Here is a 16,199-nt window from a genome sequence, read left to right on the forward strand (position 1 = left end):
CTGAAATGGTATCCTACTGGATCACTAGCTCCATTTTACAGATACACAAACTGAGCCTCAGAGAAGACACACAGCTGGAGAAGACTCAAGCCTGGGTCCAAGTATATGTTCCTTCCCCTCCATCAGGTACAAGCTGAGGCCCATTTCTCATGAGAAGAAAGGGGCATTTTAAAATTTTTAATCCTCCTGTTCTTGGACCATGCATAGCAAGCCGTATTTGCTAAGATAAATGGGCACAACCAGCAGGCGACTCAGGTTGCGTTTCACTCACATGCTGAATGTAATATATGCTTGTCTAGGAGCAGATATATATCACTCAGTAAAATTGGTTACAGAGATGAGTTTGATTTCCAAGTGGTATTGGCCTTAAAAGGCTTAAGGAAAAAGAAAATAATGACTGGAAGAAAAATGGCATCATGAGCGGCGTGATGATAAGATAGGCGGAGAAGTTTCATTTAGGATCATTCTTATGTGGAATGGAACACAATTCCCCTGACTGTAAGCCTCTTCTCCATACTCCTTTTTGGAGGAAGAAATCAGTAGTCTCCCCTCCGCCCCATTCCAATCCTAAATCTGCTGAGTTAGTGAATGGTAACAGTTTAGTGTACAGCTTTCGGTAGTTCCCCGCCCCTTTCTTTGCTTATGCAGCATATGAAGAGGTTTGGGGACCTTATTTTGTTTTACGAAATATATACATGTATATGTATGGAGCCCTGGTGGCATAGTGGTTAAGTGGTCAGCTGCTAACCAGAAAAAGTCAGCAGTTCAAATCCAACATCTACTCCTGGGAAACCCCACAGGGCAGTTCTACTGTGTCCTGTAATGTCACTATGAGTCAGAATTGACTTGACGGCAATGAGTTTGGTTTATATATATATATACACACACACATATTTACACTTTTTAAAAAATTTTGTAGTAGCCTTTTTCACTTAATATATTATGGTCACATTTCATATGTGTATATATATATACACACACACACGTATACAGTGGTTAGGTGCTCGACTGCTAACTGAAAGGTCGGTGGTTTGAACGCACCAGTTGCTCTGCAGGAAAAAGATGTGGCAGTCAGCTTATGAAAGATTACAGCCTAGGGAACCCAATGGGGCAGTTCAACTCAGACCTATAGGATTGTTGTGTCAGAATTCAACTTGACGGCAGTGGGTTTGGTTTGGGTTTTGGTTTCTTTTTAATAGCTGTGTAATATTCATTATGAATATCATAATCTATTCAACCATTCCTCTGTTGACAGGCAATATAGGTTATTCCCAGTTCTTTGCTCCTGGAAGCCATGTGGCAAAAACATCGTTGAATCTATATTTTCACATCTTTATTACTTATCTTCTGCTGTTTCATGAGTCACCAAGAAGGCAGATATTCAAGTCAGTATCCTCCTAACGACTGTTTACCTGGCAGCTGGCATCCAAGTGGGATCTGAGGTGTGGTCCTGTGCATGTTAGTTCTTGCTAGTAATTCCGGTTACCTTGATCTCATGTTCCATGTTCACTAACCAGAGTTCTTCCTTCCTGCTGCCAACTTCATTTAAAGTGTGAGACTTGCATGTCTTACGTCTAGGAGGACCGACCATTTTATCATGTGGGAGAGCAGTTTGATTTTGTTGTTCTTTATAACTTTTAAAACTGAATATAATCTGAATGAATGGGTTTCCAAACTGTAAGTTCAAAAATAGAGGAGAAAAGTGGCACAAACCAAGATTTTTTTAAATACTTCTTGTATCTGAACTCTCTGGTGCAAGTCAGGGAGCAAAACTAATGAACTGGTGCAGAGGTTCATAATTCATGACAATAGTAAATCTGTGTGTTGGTCTCAGCTCTCTATTAAGAGGAGGAATAGCAGGTGGGGTCCAGCTGGCTCTCAGCCTACTCTCCCCTGAATGGAAAAGGACCTTCCTAAAGATATCAGCTGTGGCCCATGCTGTCACACTTATCTTCCTGCTCCTCTGATTTTAGGCAAACTTGTTAAAGAGAAAACCAGCTGGCTTGTCCTAAGAGAGGAATAGAGAAGGGTTAGGGAGCCAAGCTTACTGTTGGTGTATAACAGGAGAGGGCCTTTAATTTGCGCCCTGAGGGGAAGAGGGGACTAAAGGTGGAAGGGACTTTCACAGGTAAGACCCACTAAGATTCAGTCCCTTCCTTTTGTTCCAGAGCCCAGAACCGTTCATAACTTCTACTTAGCTTCTTATTGGTTCTAGAGCCCAGTGGGCATAGTCTTTCTGAGAATGTTGTACTGTAGGAACTGCTCGTTATGCAGGTCCCTGGGTGGCACAAGCAGTTTGTGCTCGACTGCTAACCTAAAAGTTGGTGGTTCAAACCCATCCAAAAGTGCTGCAGAAGAAAGCCCTGCCATTCTGCTTCCAAAAAGATTACAGCAAAGGAAACTCTGTGAAAAGGTTCTGCTCTGTAATACTTGGGGTTGCCTTGAATTGAAATCGACTTGACACTACAGGTTTGGTTTTGGTTCTTTACGGAACACAGAGAGAGGAAGATCCCAGAATTTTGAACTTATAGCATTTCTGGAAAATGATCTACACTGTGGGCTCTGTGAAAGAAACTCACATTTTTATGCCAAATACTATACCAGGTGCTTTCACATATAGTATCCCTTCCATTACTTGTGACATCTTCAATAGGACAGAGTTATATCCCCATCCAACCTGGGTGGAAACTAGGGCTCAGGGAGGTTGTGACTTTACCAAGGTGATCCAGCTGCTAAGTAACAGAGGTGGGATTTGAACCCAGGTCTGAGTGTCTCCTCAGCCCATGCTCCTTCCCTCAACCGCACCTGCAGCTGCATCCCTGAAAGCACCCTTCCTAGAATTCTTACTCTGAGACCTGAGAGCCAGGATTTGAAATGCAGATGTGCTATTTCACTGTGTGACACTGCGAAGTTCCCTCCCCATTCGGGGCCTCAGTTCCCCCATCTATAAAATAAGGAACCCAGACAAGAAGAGATTCGGGCCCTTCCAGATTTAATCTCAGTGGTTCTCTGCTTCTCAGGTTGAAGCTGGGAACAGTAGTTAGCCAACCCAACCCAAGAAGATCCTGGTTTCTGCCACCCCTAGAACACACGAGCCAATCTCCAACAGGCCCTATCTAGACAGTGGAAAATCCAAAATTGCTCTCTGCTTGGTGGAGGAGGGTATGTAGGATTTGGTTCTCATGAGAATTTCCAGAAGAAGATTGTTTATCTGGAAGTCTAAATACTGAGAGCTTCCAAACAACAAATTTACTCCAGAAAGATTTTTTAAATGATAATTTCCCCTAAAAACAACAACTTGTCCTATAATCACTGAAGAATGATTTGCTCTCATGTGCAGAACACAGTGGTGATGAAGTGCTGTGAGCTGCAAGTAACTGCTCATGATGTCACGGTGGCCCAGTTGGCACAGTATCACCGGGGTGTTGCTAACCGTGTCAGACAATAACAGTGTGTCCCAGCAGTCCCAGTGTCCATGACTTGCGAGTCCAGATTTTCATATCTATGATAGTTCTGAAGTTTAGAAATCTCAATTTTAAAAAATCCCAATAATTGTCAAAACACTAATAAAAAAAAAATATATACTTGATCTAACTCCAGGACAACTTTTGGATGCCTGTGTGGATCTTTCTTTCCAGGGAATGGATTTAAGAACAGGATGGGCTTCCTTGGCTCCAGGAGTCCCCTGCAAAGAGGAAGGGACAGTGCAGGGAAATAGGAATGTAGGCTAGTGGCCATGTCCTATGGGAATGTGGGAAAAGCCAAACAGCCATGCTTCCCGAAAGGAGGAGAAGCCATGGAACAGCCAGGCCTCCCAGTGCCTAGAATAGGAAGATCTTTCCAGGTCTGGCCTCCAGGTTTTCTTATGACCCCTTTAATAGCAGGAATTCCTAGATCACATTATTAGCAGGTCTCACTTAGTTCCTCTCTGTGTACCTCTGTGTCTGCTTTTCTCATTAACTCTGTGACCCCGCCCCCCTGCCCCGCTTTCTGTACATCAAGGTCAGGTCCCGAAGAAAAAGAATTTGATTGGCCTTGTTAACCCCATTTGGGCACAGATTTCTTGCCAGGCCATTGGCTACTGGTAAGTCAATGGATTAGCTGCCCTTGGGTAGGAGGTGGCCAAAGAAGGGGAGGCATGGGCATGGCAGGTGCCATGACTGACCTGACCAGCACAGTTGTTTCTTTTGGACCAAAATGGAACTGATACACCCTCATGTTTACAGAACACCATCATGTTCCTTTCTCAGTCTCTTCTCAGCTCAAGCCTACAAGGTAAACATGCCCATTTCATAAAGGAGGAAACTGAGGCTTGCAGAGGTTCAGTAACTTACTCAAATGATACTCCAAGTGCATACCAAACTGCTTCTCATAAATGATAAAAAACACTCAATGGACATTAGTCAGCATATTGAAAGTACCCACACTTCCACTAGCAGGTATTTTAGTTGGTGAAGTTCATCTAAACCCACCTGAATATCCCACTTCTCTAGGCTGTGTGGCTCAGCCCCCACAGACCTGCCAAGATCAGAAGCAGCACTTGGAACATGACAGCAGACCCGGATCTGTGAAACGATGTGTGATTTAGATTTGTTATTTATATCCGACAGCAGTTCAGCCCCGCAACCACTCATCACCTACTTGCTATTGGCAAGGCACAGGTGGCGGGGGGTGGGGGGGGTGCCGGGGGGGGTGCGTGAGGGTGCATACCACTCCTAACGCCTCCATCCTTTGTCTTTCTAGACAGTTTTCATTCCCTTCGCACCTCACAGCCATATGCAAGAAGGCAGGAAAAAAAATTATCATACTTTATTATGCTTGTATTCTTTGTCTTCCTCCATTAGACTCTGTATAAGGACGGTGACTTGTTCTTCACCATTGTAACACTAGGGTTTAACACAGTGTCTGTCACATAGCAGGTGTCCTGTAAACATTTCCTGAATACATGAATGACTGTGGGAGTAAGTGAATGAGAAAGTTTTGAGTCACAAGCTGACTAAAGCATGAGATACCAAGGGTGGAATTCACATCCACAAGAGCAGGACTGTCATTTCAGCCTTATCAAAGCTACATGCCTTTTCCTGGGATGGGCATTCCCAAATTCTGAAAGAATTGGATTCAGGAGCATTCCCTGTGCTGTGAGTTGACCTCCATATTTACCCATCTGCAAGGACAGAGCTAGCTCTCTTCCTCTACATGACTGTATTTGTGTGTGCTTTGCCCATGCTAGCTGTTTTACGTGTTCTGTCTTACCAAGTTCTCATGACATTTTCATGTTGCTACCATCCTATTTTATTCATAGGAAACTGAGGCTCGGCAAGGGGTAGAAACTTTCCCTGGGTCTTACAGCAGCAGAGTGGCAGAGTCAGGATTGGAACCTAGGTCCAGAGCCTTCTTGATCCCTCAGGCACATACAGTATGGGGTTTGTTCAACTGACTTGCATTGCAGTTTGGCATGTGGATGGTGCTCCATGCTAGGGAATTAAATGCTCCTTCTAGCTCCCTTTTAAATGAGTGTTGTTCCTGTTAGCTGCTGTTGAGTCAATTCCGACTCATCGCAACCCTATATACTACAGAATGAAACCTGGCCCAGTTCTGTGCCATCCTTAAACAATCATTGCTATGTTTCAGTCATTTGTTGCAGCCACAGCGTCAGTCCATCTTGTTGAGGGTCTTACTCTTTTTTGCTTACCCTCTGCCCTCTATTTTACCAAACATGATGTCCTTCTCCAGGGACTGGTCCCTTCTGATAACATGTCCAAAGTATATGAGACAAAGTCTTGCCATCCTCACTTCTAAGGATCATTTTGACTGTACTTCTTCCAAGACAGATTTGTTTGTTCTTCTGGAAGTTCATGGCATATTCAGTATTCTTCACCAGTACCATAATTCAAAGGTATCAATCCTCCTTAGGTCTTCCCTATTCATTACCGGTCTTGGTCCACTGTGGTGGACCAAAGCCAAACCCAGCCTCTTTGCATTAGGAGCAGTGCCCTAGTCTCCCCAGTTCTGTGGCTATTATCTGAAAGCATCAGGCAAAAAGATGGGCTCCTTGTTTATCATACACGAACGAACTGGACACACTCCACCATCCGGTGTAGAGATCTCAAGACACAACGTGCAGATAGGCCTTAACTGGGGCTGCTAAGATGCTGCCACTGGGTTCTGTGATGGCTTTTTACCTTCCTCCCTGTCACCTCCAGGCATTTGTCTGTTGTGCTGTGAGGCCTAATAGGGGAAACCAGGCTATTCATGAGCTCCCCACATGAAAGTGGCCTGTGGGCAGGTCTGTGGAACTGTTTTCCTCCCAGGCTCCCTATTGGATACTAGAGAGAGATTAATTTGAGCATGTCACACAATTTTTGTATTTAAACAAAAAGCCTCTACTAAGCCTGGACCAATCTAATGCCTGGTGCTCATATGGGCCAAAAGTTGAAGTGCAGTGTGTGTTTATTTAATGAATGAATGGATGAATGTGGATGGAGGGAGGGAAAGAGAGTAGAACAAAAAAATTAAAAAGGCAGAAGAAGTTCAGGGCTGCGATCCAAGCTGAGCCTTTTATTTAAGTTCTGAATAATCTTTAATTCCACAATGGAATTAAATTAGAAGTGAATTTTATTCTATTGTGGCATTGCCTACTTCCCTTAGTACATGATGGTGTTTGTGTTTCTGCTGGCAGGCTGTGGGGCCCGCTCTGGGGTGTGAGAGAGGCTCTCCGCTGGGTAATAGGTATATTGTATTTCCCTGCATTGACTCCAGGCAATTTATTACAGCTCACCACCCACCTCCCACCCCTAACCCTCCTTCAATGGAATGAACCTCCTGTGAAATTGGATGGAAAGCAGTAACTTTTGCAGAAAACTAGATACCACCTGCCTTTCTTGGCTACAAAGGACTCGACTGAGTTAAGGAAAAGGGATGTTTTTTCTTCTAAATTTTATTTTCTTGTTGTTGAGAATATACACAGCAAAGCATACACCAATTCAGCAGTTTCTACATGTACCATTTAGTGACATTGATTACATTCTTCAAGTTGTTCAACCATTCTCACCCTCCTTTTCTGAGTTGTTCCTCCCTCATTAACCTAAACTTACTGTCCCCTAAGGTTCCTATCTAATCCTTCAAGTTGTTGTTGTCAATTTGATCCCATATGAATAGTTCTTAAAAGAGCATAATGCTCAAGGCAGATTTTTTTTCACTAGTTAGGCTAAACTATGGTTTTCCAGAAGACTTAAGGGGATATTTTTGGTTTAAGGTTTAAAGATTATCTCAGGGCAACAGTTTTAGGGATTTATCCACCCTCCGTGGCTCCAGAAAGTCTGGAGTCCATGAGAACTTGAAATTCTGTTCTCTATTTTCCCCCCTTTTGATCAGAATTCTTCTATGGGATCTTCTATCAATATGTTCAGTAATGGTAGCCAGGCACCATCCAGTTCTTCTGGTCTTATGGCAAAGGAGATAGTTGTTCATGGAGGTATTTAGCCATATATTCCATGTCTTCCTCCTATTCCTGACACTTCTTCCTCTGTTGCTCCAGGTGAATAGAGACCAATTGTTGTGCCTCAGATGGCCACTTGGAAGCTTTTAAGACCTCAGGCACTACGCGGTGAAGTAGGAGGCAGAATCAGAAGCACTAAATGTGTTATTAGGCCAGTTAACTGGAATGTCCCATGGAACCAGGACCCTAAACCTCCAAACCCAAGGAACCGAATCCCATGAGGTATTTGGTTGTACATAAGCAGCCTCAGCGGCTACTCTTTTTTTCTTTTGTAAATGTATCTATTACTTGCCAATTCAACTTTTTACAAGTGTACAATTTATTGACAACAATTACAGTAGTTGGCTATGCAATTATACCCTTAATCAATACAATTTTTCCATCACTGTTAACTCCCTTTTTCGCCTTCCTTCTTTTCCCTGGTAACCACTAATAAACTTCAGTCTCTATGCATTTGCCTTTTTCTGTCTTTTTATATAAGTGAGGTCATACAATATTTGCCCTTATGTTGTTGGCACCTTTTGGCTGTTGTGAATAGTGCTGCCTTGAACATTGGTGTATAAATCTCTTCTTGAGTTCCTGCTTTCAAGTATATACCTAGAAGTAGACTTGCTGGGTCATAGAGTAGTTCTATTTTTAGTTTTTTGAGGAACCACCACACTGTTTTCCACAATGGCTATACCATTTTGTATTCCCACCAGCAATGGATAAGGGTTCCAATTTCCCCACATCCTCGCCAGTATTTGTTATTTTCAGTTTTTTTTTTTTTTATCTTAGCCATCCTAGTGGAAGTGAAATGATATCTCATTGTGGTTTTGATTTGCATCTTACTAATGGTTAATGACACTGAGTATCTTTTCATGTGTTTGGTGTCCATTTGAATGTCCTCTTTGGTGAAATGTCTATTCAAGCCTTCTGCCCATTTTATGATTGGGTTATTTGGGAAAGGAATATTTTAGGAAGTGCTTTCATTTATTTGTGAAGGCCAATATAATGAAGTTGGAGAAGGTTCCCAGAGAAGGCTGATTGAAATGATCAAAGGGGTTAGAGAGGTGGGGACAGAGAGCAGAGGATGGCTGTGTGGGAACTGAATAGAAATAGTCCAGCAAGATAGAAGTGCAAGAGGGGACATGAAAGAAGTCCATAAGGTCCCAAGGGAGAGAGAGAGAGAAAGAGACTGGCTTGTTAACACTCCCCTACATCTGCAAGGCAGAAGAGAAACGAACATGGAATGTGGTTTAAGAAGAATGTGGTTGAACTCTGGGATCACTCATTCACTCAGCAAATATTTATTGGTCACAGACTATGTGCCTAACACTATGCTAGGCCAAACATAAAAATTCCTGTCAACATGGAGCTTACGTTCTAGAGGGAGAGACAAGTAAAAGATGTAATTATAAAGTGTGCCAAGTTCAATGAAGAAAAGGATAGGTAGGGTGTTATGAGATAAAATAGGGGTCGGCCAGTTTTTTCTGAAAATTGCCAGATAGTAATTATTTTAGGCGTTTTGGGTCCATAGGGTCATCTGTTGCATATTCTTTTTTATTTTCATTTTGTTTTGTTATAACAAATCTTTAAAAATGTAGAAGTCATTTTAGCTTTTACTCAAAAACATGCTGCCAGAATTGGCCTGCAGGCCATAGTTTTGGCTGAGATAAAATTTCTACTTTAGATTGAGGGAGAGAGGCTCAGGAAAGACTTCTCTGAGGAGTCAACACTTAAGCTGGGCTGTGGAGGTATGGGAGCAGTGGTTAAGAGCTTGGCTTCTAACCAAAAGGCTGGCAGTTTGAATCCACCAGCTGCTCCTTGGAAACGCTATGGGGCAGCTCTGTGCAGTCCTATAAGGTCGCTATGAGTCGGAATCAACTCAACAGCCATGGGTTTGGGTTTCAGTGGTGCAGGTATGAGAAGAAGCCTTCCAGGTAGTCAGGTGAAGTATGTGTGTGCTGGGCAGAGAACTTGTTAGAAATGCAAATTCTCAGCAGGGGTTCAAACCCAACCGAACGGGTTGGAAGCCCTGGTTCCAGGGAATCAAATCCCAATCATTCATGAATGTGAACGTTTTAGGGCATACCTGAGTGGGCATAAGAGTCACCTGGAGGACTTGTTAAACCACAAATTGCTGAGTCCCTCCGTGAGAGCTTCAGATGCAGGAGGTCTGGGGTAAAGCAGAGAATTTGCGTGTCCAGTAAGCTCCCAAGTGGTGCTGACGCTGCTAGTCTATGACCACACTTTTAGAATCACTGTTTTAGAAGCTCAATAAGGGCATCCCTCTTCTCCACTTGAGTTTGTAACCAAGAAAGAGGCTTTATTTCTGCAAAATGGTTTAGGTGCCATCAAATGGGCTTGCTTACTCTCCCCTGAACTGAACTTACCCTCTCCTTGACAAAACTATAGATCTTTTATAGAGTGATCTCCAGAACATAATGTTATGAGAAAAAAACAAGGTAAGACAGTGTATATAGCATGCTACCACTTATTCAAGAAAACAGGAATAAGTATACATAGTTGCTTATACAGTATAACCTGCAAAAGCCAGAACCTGGGTAAGGTGGAAACCCATCAGAGAAGGAAAACTAAAATATTTTCCACCGATAGAGACCAATAGAAAAGTGATAAGACTGCACCCTGTCAAAGGTGGAAAACTTTTGAGACCTGGAAAAACAAGGCAGTCTCATCAAGTTCCACTTCTCACAGGTTTCACTGTACTAGAAAAAGAAAGGAAGAAAGCAATGGAAGGATAATTCATAAAATAAAATGGGTTCCTAGAGGGAAGAAAGGACTAGTGTGGAGGGGACAAGGTTAAAAGCCATAATTCTCTAAGGTATCTTGTTTTGTAGATTTGACCTTAGAACCATGTAAATACATAATTATAAAATAAGATTAAATCAGAATTCAAAAGTAAAAAGCAAACCTTAAAAAGCTAAATGAAATAAATGAGCCCAGCTGTGTATTGAGTTGATGGTATAACAATGCAGAGAGGAATTATTTCAAGTGGGTTTAAAACATAAAAATGTAACTATAGACTCCTAACAACAGCACCCCTAATAAAATATACACTAAGGACAAAAAGAAATGAAGGATGAAAAAAACCATCTTAAACTGTTTTCTATAATCATATTGTTAGTAATAAATGGTATTGTTTTTCTGAAGCTATTATATATTGTTGTTTACCATCAAGTCGGTTGTGACTTGCAGTTTTTGTAGGATAAAGCAATTAATGTTAAGAACCAAGATTTTTAGTAAAAGAGATATATAAAACCAAACAAAAACATCACGAGAAAACTACAGACCAATATTCCTCATGAATATAAATACAGAAATCCACAACAAAAATACTAGTAAACCAAATCCAGCAACATATAAAAAGGATTCTGTTACCATTGCAAGGAATGGAAGGTTGGTTCAACATATGAACATCAATTAATATAATACACCATATTAATATATTCAAGGACAAAATCCACACGATGGTTTCAGACACAGAAAAAACATTTGACAAAAATCCAGTGCCTTTTCACAATAAAAACACTAAACACACAAGGAATTGAAGGGAACTTTCTCAACCTGACAAAAGCCATCTATGAAAAATCTACAACTAAACACAACTAAAAAGACCAAAAAGACAAGGGTACACTCTCTTACCACTTCTGTTCAACATTGTCCTAGAGGTTTTAGCCAGGGCAATTAGGTAAGTAAAAAAGAAGGGGGAAAAAAAGGTATCCACATTGAAAAGGAAAAAGTAAACTATCTCTATGACACACACACAAGAAAAAAATCCATTAGAACTAATAAATAAGTTCAACAAGATTACAGAATACAAGGTTAACATATAAAAATCAATTCTATTTCTATACACCAGCAATGAACAATCCCAAAAAGAGATGTTTAATAGACATGTCTCCATAGAAGATATATAAGTGACCAATGAGAACATAAAAAGACACTCACCATCATTACTCACTAGGAAAATGCAAATCAGACCATAATGAGATACCACTTCATCCCCATAGGGTGGGTAGTCAAAATAGGGCAATATCAAGTGTTGGTAAGGATGTGGAAAAATTGGAACCCTCGTACACTGCTGGCGGGAATGTAAAATGGTACAGCCGCTTTGGAAAATAGTTTGGCAGTTTCCAAAATTCATCAACTAATGGCCATTTGGGTAATTTCCACTTCTTGGTTATTACGAATAATGCTGCGAAGAATATTTGTGTACAAGTTTTTGCATGGACATATGTTTTCAGTTTTCTTGGGTATACACCTAGATGGGGAATGATTAGGTCATAAGGTAAGTCTATGTTACTACGTACAATGTGGGGTAGGGGGCGGTGGGTCTTTTATACACAGCCCTGTGCACTGTGTGTATGGGGCCGGAGGCAGGATTCCAGGGTGCCAAGTAGAAGAAAGTGTCCTGAAGTGACCGAGCTGTCCCCAGCTTTTGCTTTTCCCCTGAAGGTGGGAGAGGAAGTGGGATTTGCCATTAGTCGAACCGCATGCCAGAGTTCTCTTGGCAAGAGGGGAGCTGAACCTGTCCTCCCCCTCTCTCCTGTGTCTCCCTCTAGCTGCAACAGCAAACGCTACCTGGAGATGCTCCCCAACACAAGCATCATCATCCCCTTCCACAATGAGGGCTGGTCCTCCCTGCTCCGCACTGTGCACAGCGTGCTGAACCGCTCTCCGCCTGAGCTGATCGCTGAGATCGTGCTGGTGGACGACTTCAGTGATCGAGGTAGGACCCACCCCGAGGTAGCTTCCTGCCCCCACACACTCTGTTCAATGACTCTCCAAAGAGCTGCCAGGTTTTCGGTTCTCCTCCTCCCCTTTCCTCTCCACCATCAACTTAGGGGCCATGTGTTTGCTGAATACTTGCTGAGTGCCAGGCCACGGACCTTGCAGTGTACACACGGACCTTGCAGTGTACACACTGACCTTGCAGTGTACACAGATAACTTAATCCCCACAACCTATGAAGTAGGTTCCATTTTTATCCCATTTGCATCAATTTAGAAATACACTAAATTGTGAACTACGGAAAATTTGATAAGAGGAGCTCAAACAAATAAGGAATTTATTTGATGTCTTTTATATAACAAGAGGTCCAGTACGAGAAGACTGTCGTCAAAGAACCAAGCTTCTCTCTTCTTCCTCCTCCATCTTCATGGCCACAAAATGGTTACAGTACCTCTGGAAAGCCTACCTTTCAGACAGGAAAAAGGGGAAGAGCAGAAGGCACAAAGCCTCGCCCATCAAAGTTTTGCCTTCTTATTCAGAAAAGACTCCCCAGAGAATTGTGGCCAGAGCTCTAACATCTGGCCACCCCTGCCTACAGGTGGGGCTGGGAATGTGAGTGTTTTGCTTTTTGGTCTCTTTAGTAGAGGTAGAAAAAGGAGATGTGGATTAGAGCCTGTGTCATGAGCCCACCTACAGCACCTGTCGTGCCATATTACAGATGAGGAAACTGAGACTCAGAGAGGTTAAATGCCTTTGACCTGGTCTCACAGTTCTTTAGTGGTAGCACAATGACCAAACCATGTCTGTCTGGTCCCAAGCATGTGATCTTAACCACTGGAGTACACGGAAGAGTCTCTTAGCTGTGAGTTTTGCCCTATGGAAAAAAATCTCAGTCTTGGGTTTAAAAGACATAGAGCAGGGGCCAAAAAAGGTATCTAAAAATTGTGCTTCAGCCAATGGTCTCAAGCATATTCTTTGCACCAAAGCTTTCACCGGTTGAAGCAAAATCAAGAGAAGTCCTTTCCTCTGCTTACCTTCTTTCACAGGCACTAAGAAGCAGCAAAGAGAGGGAGTCTGTGTGCACTCCAGAATAATTAAAGCTGACAGTTTTAGCAGCAACCCACCTGCCTGTTGCCCTGTTTTAATAGTACATTCTTAATTACATGCCCTCAGTACAGAGGTCTCAGTGTGTGTGTGTGTGTGTACACGTACTTATACATACATACACATTTAACTCAGTTCTTGCTACCTCTATGAAGTCTTCCCTGACCCTTGATATACATACATACTCCAGCACCCTTTACTTTTCCTTCCTAATGCTTAGCACAGATGAAATTAAAATACTTACTTGTGTAAATACTGGTTCATTGTGTGTGTCTCCTCTACTAGACTGTGAGTTCCAAGAGCAGAGACTACATCTGTCTTATTAACCACTGATTCCCAGCTCCTCCTTCTCCTTCCAGGTGCCATCAAGTCACCTGTGACTCATAGTGACCCCATGTGTGTCAGGATAGAATTTTCAATGGTGCATTTTTTGGAAGTATATCACCAGGGCCTTTCTTCCGAGGTACTTCTGGGTAGACTCCAACCTCCAGCTTTTCGGTTAGCAGCCGAATGGTTTAACTGTTTCCTTTTGCACCACTCAAGAGCTCCTTTAGGCAGATAGTAGGTGCTAGTATGACATGTCTGTCTGTCTGCACTGCACATGCAGACAGGCTGTGCCTCAAACTTTCAGGCAGCCATAAGACTGCTAGGAATGAGGCAGGTACATCCACTGGCATCAACCATTCCGTGGATCCTATGTTCATCTGTGATAGAGCCAGACACACAGAACATTTGCACAGTCTTGGCAAAGCGAAAGCCGTTATTATTATTTATAGCAAACAGTAAACGGTAACAACAGATTCTCAAAGGAGAACTGCTTACCTTTCCCCAGTTTACCCATGCTCATTCTTATATCACTGGGCAGGCACTCTGTGGTTCAGGTCAGGTGCTGTCTTCATGTCACCACTGCCTCTGGCTGCAGTCTCACAACCCAGGCCTGCACATCCCGAGGGCCCATGTGGCTCCTGCCCTCTGCCCAGGGGTTGCAGGGAGGCATGCAGCCCCTGAACAGGGTACGCCAGACTTCTGCCCTGCTTGGACAAGTGTTACAGTTCTTTCAGCTCTGCTAGGCTTGCCCAGAGGCACCCAGTTCTGCCAGCAAGCCTCCTGCCTAAAGGTGCTCAACCCTCTTTCTTTGGGCCAGCAAGCCCACCACAGCCATCTCTCTCCATCTTCAGTATAATAACTCTCTCTTCTGGGTTTAGGAGGTTCTCAGTACAGGGACCCCAGGTCCAAAGGATGCACTCTACTCCAGACTCTTTTTTTTTTTAATATATTTTTTTTATTGTGCTTTAAGTGAAAGTTTACAAATCAAGTCAGTCCCTCACACACAAAGATTTATATACGCCTTGCTATATACACCTAGTTGCTCTCCCCCTACTGAGACAGCACACTCCTTCTCTCCATCCTGTATTCCTGTGTCCATTCAGCCAGATTCTGTCCCCCTCTGCTTTCTCATCTCCCCTCCAGACAGGAGCAGCCCACACAATCTCATGTGTCTACTTGAGCCATAAGCTTACTCCTCACCAGTATCATTTTCTATCTTATAGTCCAGTCCAATCTCTGTCTGAAGAGTTGTCTTTGGGAATGGTTCCAGTCTTGGGCTAACAGAAGGTCTGGGGACCATGACCTCTGGGGTCATTCTAGTCTCAGTCAGACCATTAAGTCTGGTCTTTTTACAAGAATTTGAGGTCTGCATCCCACTGCTCTCCTGCTCCATCAGGGATTCTCTGTTGTATTCCCTGTAATGGCAGTCATTGGTTGTAGCTGGGCACCATCTAGTTCTTCTGGTCTCAGGCTGATGTCGTCTCTGATTTATGTGGCTTTTTCTGTCTCTTGGGCTCATAATTACCTTGTGTCTTTGGTGTTCTTCGTTCTCCTTTGCTCTAGGTGGGTTGAGACCAATTGATGCATCTTAGATGACCACTTGCTAGCGTTTAAGATCCCAGACACCACTCACCAAAGTGGGATACAGAATGTTTTCTTAATAAATTTTATCATGCCAGTTGAGCTAGATGTCCCCTGAAACCATGGTCCCCAGACCCCTGCCCCTGCTACTCTGGCATTTGAAGTGTTCGGTTTATTCAGGAAACTTCTTTGCTTTTGTTTTAGTCCAGTTGTGCTGACCTCTCCTGTATTGTGTGTTGTCTTTCCCTTCACCTAAAATAGTCTTTGTTTACTATCTAATTAGTGAATACCCCTCTCCCTCCCTCCCCACTCTTGTAACCATCAAAGAATATATTCTCTGTTTAAATTATTTCTTGGGTTCTTATAATAGTGGTCGCATACAGTATTTGTCCTTTCACAAATGTCTAATTTCACTCAGCGTGATGCCTTCCAGGTTTCTCCATGTTATTATGAAATGTTTCACAGAGTCATCATTGTTCTTTATTGATGGGTACTATTCCACTGTGTGAGTATACCATAATTTATTTGTCCATTCATCTGTTGATGGGCTCCTTGGATGCTTCCATCTTTTTGCTATTGTAAACAGTGCTGCAGTGAACATGGGTGTGCATATATCTGTTCGTATAAAGGCTCTTATTTCTCTAGGATATATTCCAAGGAGTGGGATTGCTGGGTCATATGGTACTTCTAACTTTTTAAGGAAGTGTCAAATCAATTTCCAGTGGTTGTACTGTTTTACATTCCCACCAGCAGTGTATAAGTGTTGTAGTCTCTCCACAACCTCTCCAACATTTATTATTTTGTGTCTTTTGGATTAATGCCAGCCTTGTTGGAGCGAGACGGAATTTCATTGTAGTTTTGATTTGCGTTTTTCTAATGGCTAATGATCATGAGCATTTCCTCATGTATCTGTTAGCGACCTGAATGTCTTCTTTAATGAAGTGCCTGTTCATAT

General features: G+C 42.7%; 1 protein-coding gene across 1 annotated transcript in view; it reads left to right on the forward strand.

Annotated features, from left to right (window-relative positions):
* The window catches only part of GALNT10 (polypeptide N-acetylgalactosaminyltransferase 10), a 270,053-nt gene that overhangs the window by 143,095 nt on the left and 110,759 nt on the right, over positions 1-16,199 (forward strand). Inside the window, exon 4 of the mRNA XM_064278619.1 lies at positions 12,064-12,230. Coding sequence (XP_064134689.1) covers positions 12,064-12,230 — 167 coding nt within the window. The remainder of the gene's footprint in view (positions 1-12,063; positions 12,231-16,199) is intronic.

Source organism: Loxodonta africana, chromosome 2 (assembly GCF_030014295.1).
Source record: "Loxodonta africana isolate mLoxAfr1 chromosome 2, mLoxAfr1.hap2, whole genome shotgun sequence".
In the NCBI taxonomy this organism is placed as follows: Eukaryota; Metazoa; Chordata; class Mammalia; order Proboscidea; family Elephantidae; genus Loxodonta; species Loxodonta africana.